This window comes from Hippocampus guttulatus, chromosome 13 (assembly GCF_054856545.1).
Source record: "Hippocampus guttulatus isolate MCC_2025c chromosome 13, RoL_Hgut_1.0, whole genome shotgun sequence".
Lineage (NCBI taxonomy): Eukaryota > Metazoa > Chordata > Actinopteri > Syngnathiformes > Syngnathidae > Hippocampus > Hippocampus guttulatus.
Window position 1 is genome coordinate 19,167,443 of NC_141273.1, and position 12,106 is coordinate 19,179,548.

At 42.8% G+C, this 12,106-nt stretch overlaps 1 protein-coding gene across 1 annotated transcript in view; it reads right to left on the minus strand.

The window, feature by feature from the left end:
• Positions 1-12,106, minus strand: part of rrh (retinal pigment epithelium-derived rhodopsin homolog) — a 34,680-nt gene extending 22,574 nt beyond the window's left edge. The window contains exon 1 of the mRNA XM_086127606.1: positions 11,815-12,106. Within this exon, the coding sequence (XP_085983732.1) occupies positions 11,815-11,941 (127 nt within the window). The 5' untranslated portion in view covers positions 11,942-12,106. The remainder of the gene's footprint in view (positions 1-11,814) is intronic.

Genomic DNA, 12,106 nt, shown 5'->3' on the forward strand with positions numbered 1-12,106 from the left:
TCCCAGCTGTCTTTGGGCAGCAGGCGGGGGACCCCCTGAAACGGTTGCCAGCCAATCGCAGGACACACAGAGACAAATAACCATCCGCGCTCACACTCAAACCAAGGGACAATTTAGAGTGTTCAATCAACCTGCCATGTGTGTTTTTGGAATCTGGGAGGAAACCGGAGTACCCGGAGGAAACCCACGCAGGCACGGGGAGAACATGTAAACTCCACACAGGAAGGCTGGAGCCAGCATTGATCCCATGACCTTTGCACTGTGAGGTCAACGCACTCACCACTGGCCCACAGAGCTGCCCTCGGCCTACTCAATATAGCAATTTATCTTCTGGCTTATTGGATCACATTTGCACCAACTGTGACATTTTTTTCAGACTGATAACAATACCGATACTAATGGCAAGTAACCAATACCAACAGTACATTTGATCCATAAAATTTCTATGATACCAATGGCAAATAATTTTAAAAACCTTTCATTCTTAAAAGACATCATTACGACCGGCAATGTGGGGTTCAGGACATTGAAAAGTTTTAAAAACCTTTTGTTGTCGAAAAGCCACTTCCACCGGTGGGTCCGTCGATGTAAAGTGTCACTGTTGAAGTTATGCAGACGCTAACAGACCAGTCCAAAGTTAGCTGAAAGCTAACAACTTGACTCATTGATGCTAGTTTTTCAGCGATTCTTATCGATTCTCACAAGGGTCGCTGGCATGCTGGCGTCTATCCTGGCTGACTTCGAGCAGTTGGCGGGGTACACCCTGAACTGGTTGCCAGCGAGGGCACATACTGACACACAACCATTCAAACTCACAATTACACCTAAGGGTAATTCAGTACCGTAATCAGTTAATCTACTGTGCATGTTTTTGGAAGGTGGGATGGTGATGTTTATGAGCGATTCTGCTGTTGCCGATGTACATTGAACGCACCGCAGCGCTTGGAGCGAGGGAGAGAGAACTTATTCTCTAGCACAGGGGTGGGCAAACTTTTTGGCTCGGGGGCCACATTGATTCCTAAAATTTGACAGGTGGGCACACAGGTGGGTACATATAAAAATTTGCACCTGTTGACAGTGCATACCAAACAGAACAAAAGCATTGACGTATTAAGATACTTTTTTTAATATGTCCTGCATATATGTCCTGCATGAACATCCAAGTATGTTCCCAACATACATGTCTGACAACACAAGCAACAAAGTGCAACAATATATTGCCCAAAAACTGTATATAACACAAAAACTGCAACATACAGTACAGGTATATAAATAAATAAATAAATAAATAAATAAAATTTAAAAAAAAATATATATATATATATATATATATATATATATACAAAATATAACAAAGTGAGGTCTATTTGCTACAAAATAAGACGAATATGAGACCTGGTGGCTTTTCTTTCCACTCACTCACTGTCTTTAACTTTACCTCCTCTCGATCATGACATGACAGCATTGCTCAGCTGATGTCGTTCACCAAATTTTTGAAGCCAGCCACGGGATGCTTCGAAGTCTTTGATGCTCATAGTTAGCGCTATGGGACTCACTCTGAGCATGGAAATTGCCAGAATCGAACTGAGCAAGAATCGCTTTCTTGTTTTTCAAGGTCTCGCAGATTTAAGTCTTTCTGACTCCAAGTGTCTCCTAAATGTTTCGTACTTTGTAACCCGCTTCGTTTAATCAGATACATATCACTTTCTCTTCTGCACTCATGACTGTTCCTGTCATGATTCGGTTTAGGGACCAACAGGTGGCACTGTAGGGCTCCCCCGGCAGCTGCACACCTGTTGGTCATAGGTAATTAGGGCTTTAAAAGGACTCCCAGCCCGAACACTCGGTGTCGGGTCACTGTTTGCTTGCAACTGTCATGGTTCTGTTCCTGTTAGTTTTTTGCCACAGTCATGGTTTTGTTTTGTTCCTTTGGATTAGTTTTGGTTGTTAGCACTTTGTTTGTTTTGAATTCAGTTTTTTCTGTTTTATTAAATATAATTCGTCAAGTTCACCCTGCTCCTCCCTCCTGCCTGCTTTTTGGGGTCCACCACCACCTCGCAACGTGACAGTTCCTCTTCGTTTGGGTACCATGACCTACAGGACTAAATGTAAATGAATGAAATTTAAAACTTTCGCAATTCCAGTAAAACTCACTCCAATAAAGAGTCTCTTGCATGTCGCCGTTTCGTACTTTGTAACCCGCTTCGTTTAATCAGATACATATCACTTTCTCTTCTGCACTCATGACTGTTCCTCTTTGTTTGGGTGCCATGACCTACAGGATGTAAATGAATAAAATTAAAAACTTTCGCAATTCCAGTAAAACTCACTCCAAAAAAGAGTCACTTGCATGTCGCCGTTTTGGATCCAATGATCGCGGCGCGGCCACCCTTATTCCGCCGTATCGAGCGGGAGTTGCTTGAGTTGGCGTTACTGCGGGCTTCCGTATGATTTACGGGTTCCGGAACTTCCATTGTTATGAATCGATTGTTAATGAAATATACTATTCCAATGTTTAATGCATATGTTTTTTTAACCAGGTTCGGGAATTTCCGTTTGAGAGAGGTGCGCAGGTGGTAGATAAGATTTCTCCCTCTATATCTCTCCCTCTCTCTTCATCTCCCCCTCCTAAGGGGTGTTCACACGGCACACATTTGCTCCGGCGCTGCACCAATGTATTTTATTGCGATATATTTTACACTGGAGCAAATTTTGTGGAGCGCTCACACGTACAAAGCCACTGACCGTGTCAGCACCGGCACAGCGTCGGTGTAGCACCACTTGCCACACGGCAGTTTCTGCAGCGGAGCTAAATGACAGAAAACAAATGAGCTCTCGTGTTGGTTCTTTTTAAAACGTATACACAACTCAAGCGATTACTGAACAGGCACGTCCTTCTCCTTCTCGGTCTCCGTGCCTTCTGCTCGAGAGTGACCGCCCCCGAAAACCTAAATCAACGATGACTTTAATGGCACTCAGAAAAGCAAACACGTAATGCGCCAAACAGAAAATCAAGAGAGGAAATCACAAACTAAATTATATGGGGGGCGGGGGGTTGTGAACTCACAACAAAAGATCAAACTACACAAACAACTCCGAGACAGTCCAGTCGCCTACAAAAGGAAAGATGTTACCACCCAAGTCTTGTGTCGTTATTAAATAAACACATGACGGAAGTCCGACAGAGCACAAAAGCAACGCATTCTCGCCGTACGTAATCAACTCTTCACAAGCATTTGCTCTGGAGCAAATTTTTAAACCACCTCACTGAGGTGGATCAAATTTGCTCCGGTGTAAGCTGTTTTCCGGGGCTACGCCGGAGCTAATTTGCACGTGTGAATGCTCTCCTGGGGCAGCCCCGGCGTAGCACCGGACCAAATATTGCCGCGTGAACACCCCTACTGAGGTGGATCAAATTTGGCCCAGTGCAAGCTGTTTTCCAGGGCTACGCCGGAGCTGATTTGCACGTGTGAACGCTCGACTGGGGCAGCCCCGGCGTAGCACTGGAGCAAATCTTGCCGTGTGAACACCCCTATTTAGTGAAAATTACGTACATGTGTAATACCGATTAATTGTCTAATGATTAACACATCGGCTGCGCGGGGGATAGCTGGCCAGGAGCTAGCTGGAGGCATCAAATGAGGGCTGCCTTCTACGCCACCAGCACAAGTCTCTTTGTTTCTCTCAGAAGGCAATACTGTCATCAGGTTTAATTACTGTATAAGGTTTTATAATTAAAGATGTAAGTAAATACATGTACTGCTGTAGTCTTTGTCCCAAATATGTAAAGTATAAATACTGTTTACATATTTTAAACATGTTGGGATCCACAAACCCTTCCACAAATTCCGAGGACGGGGGGGGCAAACCCAACTTCGTGGCAGGGTCTTGGTCCCCATGAACCGCGATAAGTGAGCGATCATTGTATTCACAGTTTGTTGCCTAATTATTCTTAATGTAAATAAATACCCAATATATTTTTTTTGCAAAATTTCTGCCAGTTTGTCTTATATCTGTGGGAGTTTGGTGTTGCCACTCTCACTGGAACCTACGATAAAGCGCCCTAAATTGGATAGATTTGGCTAATTTGATACATTTGCGAGAAATTGATTTGTTCTTTGAAATCTTAGTAGAAGGGTGACATGGAGTAGCTGCTTGTTGACCAGTCAATCACTGTGCCACCATGTCATATATCCATCCATTTTCCATCCATACATATTCCAATCCGCTTTTCCTCACGAGGGTTGTGAGCGTGCTGGGGCCTATCCCAGCTGTCTTTGACCAATAGGCGGGCGACACCCTGAACTGGTTGCCAGACAATCGCATGGCACACATAGATGAACAACCATTCGTGCTCACACCAACAGCTTGTGTTCCATTAACCTACCATGCATATTTTCAGAATGGGGGGTTGGGGGTAGAGGGACTGGGGGGTTGGGGCGAGTGGGACCAGAGTACCCAGAGAAAACCAACGCCAGCACAATCAGTACATGCAAATTCGACACAGGAAGGCTCGAGCCGACTACCATGCAACCCTCATGTGTGTAGATATATATTTTTTAAAAAAAAACTCATCTCACCCCTCGGGTGGTGTCCGTCCCTCATTGAGCTCGGGTCCTCGACCAGAGGCCAGGAAGCTTGAGGGTTCTGCGCAGTATCCTTGCTGTTCCCAGCACTGGACTTTTCTGGACTGAGATGTCTGATGTTGTTCCCGGGATCTGTTGCAACCACTGATCTAGTTTGGGGGTCACTGCCCCGAGTGCTCCGACCACCACAGGCATGACTGTCACCTTTACCTTCCAGGCTCTCTTCAGCTCCTCTCTGAGCCCTTGGTATTTCTCGAGTTTCTCGTGTTCCTTCTTTCTGATGGTTCCGTAACTGGGGACCGCTACATCCACTACAAACGGCTTTCCTCTGCCCTTGATCTATGATCACGATATCTGGTTGGTTCGCCATTACCATCTTGTCCAGGGGTGTGCAAAGCGGGTCGTCAAGGGCCGCTGTCCTGCCTGTTTTCCAGCTTTCTCAGGAGCAACACACCTGATTCAAATAATCAGGATCGTTCTAATGCTGCTTCAGAGCTGGCTGATGAGCTGATCATCTGAATCAGGTGTGTTGCATCCCAGAGAGATGGAAAACAGGCAGGACAGTGGCTCTCCAGGGCCGGAGCTGGACATGCCTGATCTTGTCAGTCTGGATCTGGAAGTCCCACAAGATCTTCGCTCTGTCATTCTCCACCACCTTCGGAGGTGTTTCCAATTTTGACCTCGGGGTTTCCAGTCCATACTCCGCACAGATGTTTTGGTAGACTATGCCCGCCACCTGGTTATGGCGTTCCATGTAGGCTTTCCCTGCCACATCTTACACCCTACAGTTATGTGTTGGATCGTCTCAGGTGCCTCTTTGCACAACCTACACCTTGGGTCTTGTCTGGTGTGGTATATCTGGGCCTCAAAGGCTCTGGTGCTCAGGGCCTGCTTATGGCGTTCCATGTAGGCTTTCCCTGCCAGCATCATACACTCTGCAGTTATGTGTTGGATCGTCTCAGGTGCCTCTTTGCACAACCTACACCTTGGGTCTTGTCTGGTGGGGTATATCTGGGCCTCAATGGCTCTGGTACTCAGGGCCTGCTCCTGAGCAGCCAGGATGAGTGCCTCTGTACTGTCCTTCAGGCCAGCCCTCTCGAGCCACTGATAGGACTTCTTGAGATCAGCCTCTTCAGTTATGGTCCGGTGGTACATCCCGTGTAGGGGCTTGTCCTCCCATGATGGTCCCTCTTCCAGCGCCTCATCCTCTGTTCCCCATTGTCTGAGACATTCTCTGAGTACGTCATCCATTGGAGCTATATATATATATATATATATATATATATATATATATATATATATATACACAGTATATTATACTGACATTTTGTTGAAATCACTTTTAAAATACAGTTGTGTATATAATGTATATATTTATATTAGAGTTGTCAGTTTAGCGCATTTTTATTGGCATTAATTTAAATGACTTCTAACGGGATTAAATTTTTTCTCACGAGATTAACGCGGCACTCTATAAATAAACCAGAAACAAAACAACAAGTGCGCGAGACACCGAAAACGGATACTGAAAGAGTTTATGAATGGAAAGTTTACTTTTAAAAAGTTGCCAGATAGTTCGACTGACAAGACCAAAGTTACCTGGATGTTGTGCAGTCGTAAACTGAGCTATCATCATAGCACGTCGAGTCTGAAATACCACTGAATGGCCAAGCACACAGCTGACATGAGTACTCCGGCCCCTCGTCTCAGACAGACAGCTATGGATCATTTCAACGCAAAGAAAATGGATGACACGACGAAGAACAAATTTGCTGAAGCCATAGCTAAATGTATGGCTACTGCATCCAAGCCTGTCAACATTGTCCACAGCCAGACTCAAGCTGAAATAAATATATATATATATATATATAATCGGCTGGATAGCTCAGTTGGTAAGGCACCGGTTTGGGAGACGGGGGTTCGAATCACGCTTGGGGCAAAAAAAATGAGCACATAACACCATCCAGTGTGGGTGCTTGGGCAAGACCCTTCACGCTAATGCCGACCTCATACAATGATGAGAGACAATAAAACGAATGACATGCCGGCTCAGACGTCGCCTGGCCAAACAAGGTCTGCATCAGGTGCTGGGGAATCAGAGCACCTTGATGAAATATGGGCTACTGGAACAAAGCGGAGAAGGGCGAGATGCGATAACATGGCTCTGTTGGAATGCTACTCCTCAAGCAATCCTAGTCAGAGGGGTTACAAGCAGAGAATGTGGACTAAATGGTTACTTCGAAACCCACAGTCACGGTTGACCACGAAACAACAAGTAGCTCAGTGTTCCAATATCCACAAATGGCAATTGCTGTCACAACTTGAGATTGATGAGGTACAACGCAGATTCCATGGTGAAGGGCCCGAGGCTGCCAGATCAGAGGAGGAGATCATACCAGAGATTGGGAGGCAAGCCCCAATGAATGCAATGCTGAGTGAGGCAGCAACTGACCTGAAAGCTCAGATCATGGCGAGAATGAAAGCTGGGCAAACTCGAAACCGATTACAACGAAGTACTACCTGAAAGTCTCATTGAAACTGTGAATGCAGCACTGAGGGTGATCCCTACCGTGACGATCACGGAAACCAATGAGTTGATATTCGCTTCCGCATCAGTGATTCTACAGATGCTTGGCTATAAGAGCAACCATGGGAGCCACGAGATAAGTTACCCACCATGGAAAAGACAGTTTGGAGGCTAAGATCAAGGCGGCTCGGAAAGATGTGAGTCAACTGACGGACGCCCAGAGAGGTGTGATGAAAAGGCCGATACCCGAGAGGTACATCCAGATGACCATACCTGAAGCACTCGAAACTGCCAAACAAACTCCAAGCCTTGTCCAGTCGCCTAAAGAGGTACATGAAAGAGAATGATGTCAGACGAATAAACAGGCTGTTCGCAACACAACTTGCGAAAGTGTACGCTCAGTGGCAGGGTTCTGACAGCAGAGAAGACCCACCAAGACTGGAAAGGCATATGGGAGAAAGAGGTCGCACATAACAGCAGCAAACTTTTTGCAGCCCAAGTCTACAGGATCGGATGTACAAGGGCCACTGGGGCCAAACACGATCACTTCTGTCTTGTTTTAATTGAAATTCAAGAAATTTAGTGCCATCCAGGTATTCATTTCCTTCAGGCAGGATAAAAGTGGCCTTTATGAGAAAGCTTCTTTTTTGCTCAATGGGACATAGATCTGACTCTCATCTGCATAGCAGTGGAAAGAAATACCATGTTTCCTTCAAATGGTACCCAATGGGAGCAGGTACAGCGAGAACAGCAGAGGCCCCAGAATTGCACCCTCTGGAACACCACATGACCGTGGTATACAGAATGCTAAATCAAATTGGCCTGATTTTTGGCCTTTTCTGGAGGTCACATTTCAAAGAGCTCACCCGACAGGTTTTTATGAGATTGTCCAAACTATGAATGTTTTTAACTCATTCAGTACCAGCCAATTCTGGACCAAGTCTGAAAAGACGTTTAAAAACGTCTTTGGGAGTTAAGATAATCAAGTTGATGAATAAAAGCAAAGCTTTTCTTTTGTCAAGTGATGCTACTGTGACGATACACTGAAAACAATGGTGGCTTGCATTTACTCAATTTTATTTTGTCAAGTGGGTGCACACAAAATAATCATCTGGATTTAGATATAATGTTCAAGTAGACGTTTTGTCTTCTTCAAAAGTATATCTGGATCCAGATAATATCATTCCGTACAACTGCTTGACGAAGTAAAATTGAATAAATTCTAGAGGTGTCAAATTATCGCGTGAATTGCGAATAATTCATGACAGTCATCTTTAGTGTGTTATGTTTTTTTTAATTGTGTTAATCTAAATTTTAATCTCTAACTTTATTGTTTCTGTAGGTGGGTTGCCTTTTTTAATATCCTTTTTTATATGTTGGCTTCCTGTGTTTGAGTTCATGAGGGTGGGAAACAATGATCAGTGACAGCCTGAAGCAGACATTGATTGGCTGTCATCATGTTGGGCTTGTTTTGCAGAAGCTGATTGGCTCCTATTGGAGTTAGGAAGGCCAGGTAAACAGCGGTGAGGAGAGGTGTGGTGAAAATGGAGGAGGATGTGAGAGTTCTCGGCCCAACGAATGGAAAATGTACCGGTACATTCTGAAAACGCCCTGATGGCACTATTGATAACGGCAGTGTTGTGCCGAATTTGTAAGAAGGAGTTTGCTTTCCATCGAAGCAGCTTAAGTTTAGCCAACGACATCAATGCAAAGCACCCAGTAGCGAGAGCAGCCACAGCTAACATTATATCGCGAGCCACAGCAAAGCTCTTTGCCAAGCTAAACTCGAGAACACCCCGCGTACGAGGCATGAAGTCAGCATAGCTGCTGTGTCCTCTACCCTCTCGAAGCCATTCATGCTTATTTCAATGCTTTATTTTTTTAACCCTCGTATTATGTTGAAAAAAAATCACATTGATTATGTTGTGGGTCATTTTGACCCGCACTGTAAAAATCCACACAAAATAGTCAAAAAACAGGTTACACCAGTAACAACTTTGTTTAAAATGATGTAAACATTCAGATAAGAGACAGACAACAGATTTTTAATCCCAAAAGTATATTTAAGAACTGTTTAGTTAAAGTTTTTCCATGTCACGCTTGTTTTTTTCATTTAACTTTTCTGAGATTTTCAGTGTTTTCAGTATTGCACTGGCAGTTGTATGTGTGCTGTCAGATTGTCAAATCCCCTTTTGGTGGAGTTGCAATCCAGGATCATCTGTGGCTTCATGTCTTCTCTTGTGCTCAGAGATGCATCTGTGTGCATTGTGCTCATTACAAGAACATATTTGTCTTTCTTTGGGCAGTATGAAACAACTGCTGCTTTCTCAGTGAAAACAAATACTGAGGAATGCAGAGGTCTGCCCTGCATCTTCAGAATTTCACCAGGAATTTCCGTTTTATTTCTTCTGAATGTTGCCAACATAGTCCGCTTTCTCTCCTGAACTTCATCTCCAAGGCCGTAATATTGTAAAGAAGTTATGACTTTGCAGTCCTTCACTCATCTTCAGCACCACACGCATCATCTGAATCTTCTCAGATGCTCCTCCAGGTAGCTTTCCAGTATGCACTTGCATATTCCATGCAAAACTAGATATTGCATCACAGGCTGCCCATATTTTGATGCCATACGTGCCAGAAAGATCCTCTGTCTCTGAAATATCTTCCTCTGCATCACTATCCCAGTTCAAACTCTGTGATGAAGCTTGTTCAGCTGTAAATTTTCTGGAGAATCATTTTTGGTATGTTGGTCAAACAAATGACATGAGAAGAGTGACGTGTCAAATGAGAGAAAGTTCCTGCTCTACACATACCTGGCTGGGTATCTGGCAGTCACTGAGCAGTCAAAACAAAGTACTGTTCATCAATTAGACATGTTTCTTTTGGATCTGAAAAGCTGCTTCCCCACATTAAAGTGTCTGGGTCAAAATGACCCCCAACATCATATTTGTATTCAAACTGTGCACAGACATCCCACTATACATCGGAGTGTCCAGATTTTACACACCAGTTCATGACCCTAGATGAGGAAAAGTCACTAAATTTCATGAAGAAAAAGAAAGGATATCCAGTGCTTTGGTCACCGCAAAAACTGAAATGGGTCAAATTGACCCTTAACATAATATAAGGGTTAATGATGAACAGCGTGATTTATGACGTGTTAATTCACAGCACTGTGACGTAAGGGTCTGTTTTATTTATTTTTTTATTATCTGAAACAAGTTCAGTGTTCAGTACTTGTATAGCTCAGAAAAGTGTTGTTACTGTTTTTGATATGTTAACAAAGCATTTTATGGACCTGATGCTCTATTTTGTTTTTATTTTGTAATTATTTGGAGATTTACCAAAAAACATGACAGTGATATTCCCCCTGGTGGTCGAAACTAAAGGTTGCAGGTAAGACTTGGGAAAAGTCTCAAATACAGCAGAAAGTAAATGGCTCGGACTGCATCTGTTCACGTCTGTTTAAAAACAACAAAACACTTTATAATGCCATTTTATTTGTGATGTCAATCTTTTAATCTGCCTCAATAATGTAATGAATGTAAAATGAAAATAGGGATTTTCTCAGCAATTTTAGATGAGATTAAAATATACATTAATTAGATCAATTAATTACAGATTATAATTAATTCATCTCACAATTGTTTTAATCTCTTGACAGCACTAGTAATTTCAACCCACCATTTTTTTCATTGTACTGTTTGCCAAGAAAAATTACACAGATTTTAATGTTCATATAATTTTGTAAACATGAAGAACCTTTGCACTCACAGGCCAACATCTTTATGTTCGGTTATTTTGTGATTGTTAAAAAAATACATCCAAAAAATAAATCCAATTCTAGTTATTATTATTATTATTATTATTGTTGTTATTATTATTTTTGTTGTTGGGTGACCCAGTGGTCGAATGGTTAGCGCGTTGGCCTCATAGTGCAGAGGTGCAGGGTTCGATTCAGTCTCTGGCCTTCCTGTGTGGAGTTTTTTCCTCCAGGTACACCGGTTTCCTCCCACATTCCAAAAACATGCATGGCAGGTTAATGGAACACTCAAAATTGTCCCGATGTGTGAGTGTGGATGGTTGTTTGTCTGTGTGTGCCCTGCGATGGACTGGCAAACGGTTCAGGGTGTCCCCTGCCTACTGCCTAAAGACAGGTGGGATAGGCTCCAGCACCCCCTGTGACCCTTGTGAGGATGAATTATTATTCTTTAATTTTTATTTATGTATTTGTTTGTTTGTCTTTCATGAAGAGAGGGGTTCTGACAATCAATGTGTATTACACTCGTACTCTCAGTAAGGCAATATTGCTTTGATTTTATGCAAATGTGGAAAGGCAACTTTCAATTACCGTACATGTTGCTGTTTCGCAAAATGGTGCGGGTGGACTTATATTTGGAGATCTGTTCAGAATACAAATTGACACCTGATTCAAATTTGATTAGGTTACATTCAAACATACTTTCAATTAACTACTATTATTGAATAGCTCTTCTTCACTTTGGTTCTACATCGTGTGAAGCAGAAATCTCAACACAAGTTTGAAGAAAGAAAACTGAATTGAAGTGCTGTTAAAATGTACATATTAAAAAATATGAAGTAAGATATTTTTACTGAACAGAAAATTAGAATACTCATGAAGAATGTATATTACCCATTTGCAAAATAAAAGTCCTGAATAAACATGATGTTCTTTATTACCTGCAGTTATAAGATATGCAGCCACTATGTTGTGCTCCAGTTGGGAAAAGGAACTTTTTCCTCCATAAGGTATATCGTCATTTGAAACATTGAGTCCAGCATTAATTCCCATTCTCGGAAATGTCATTCACAAAGTGAAATAAGGTAGCAACAAAATATTTTCCAGAAAGAAAATTGTGAAGAGGTCTCCAAATTTCAGAACTTTGCTGCTTGCTAAAATCTGCTTGTTTTATTGCAATAAGGGGTGGTCCATGTAGAGGGGTGAGGTGGAGAGGATTATTACATACCACTG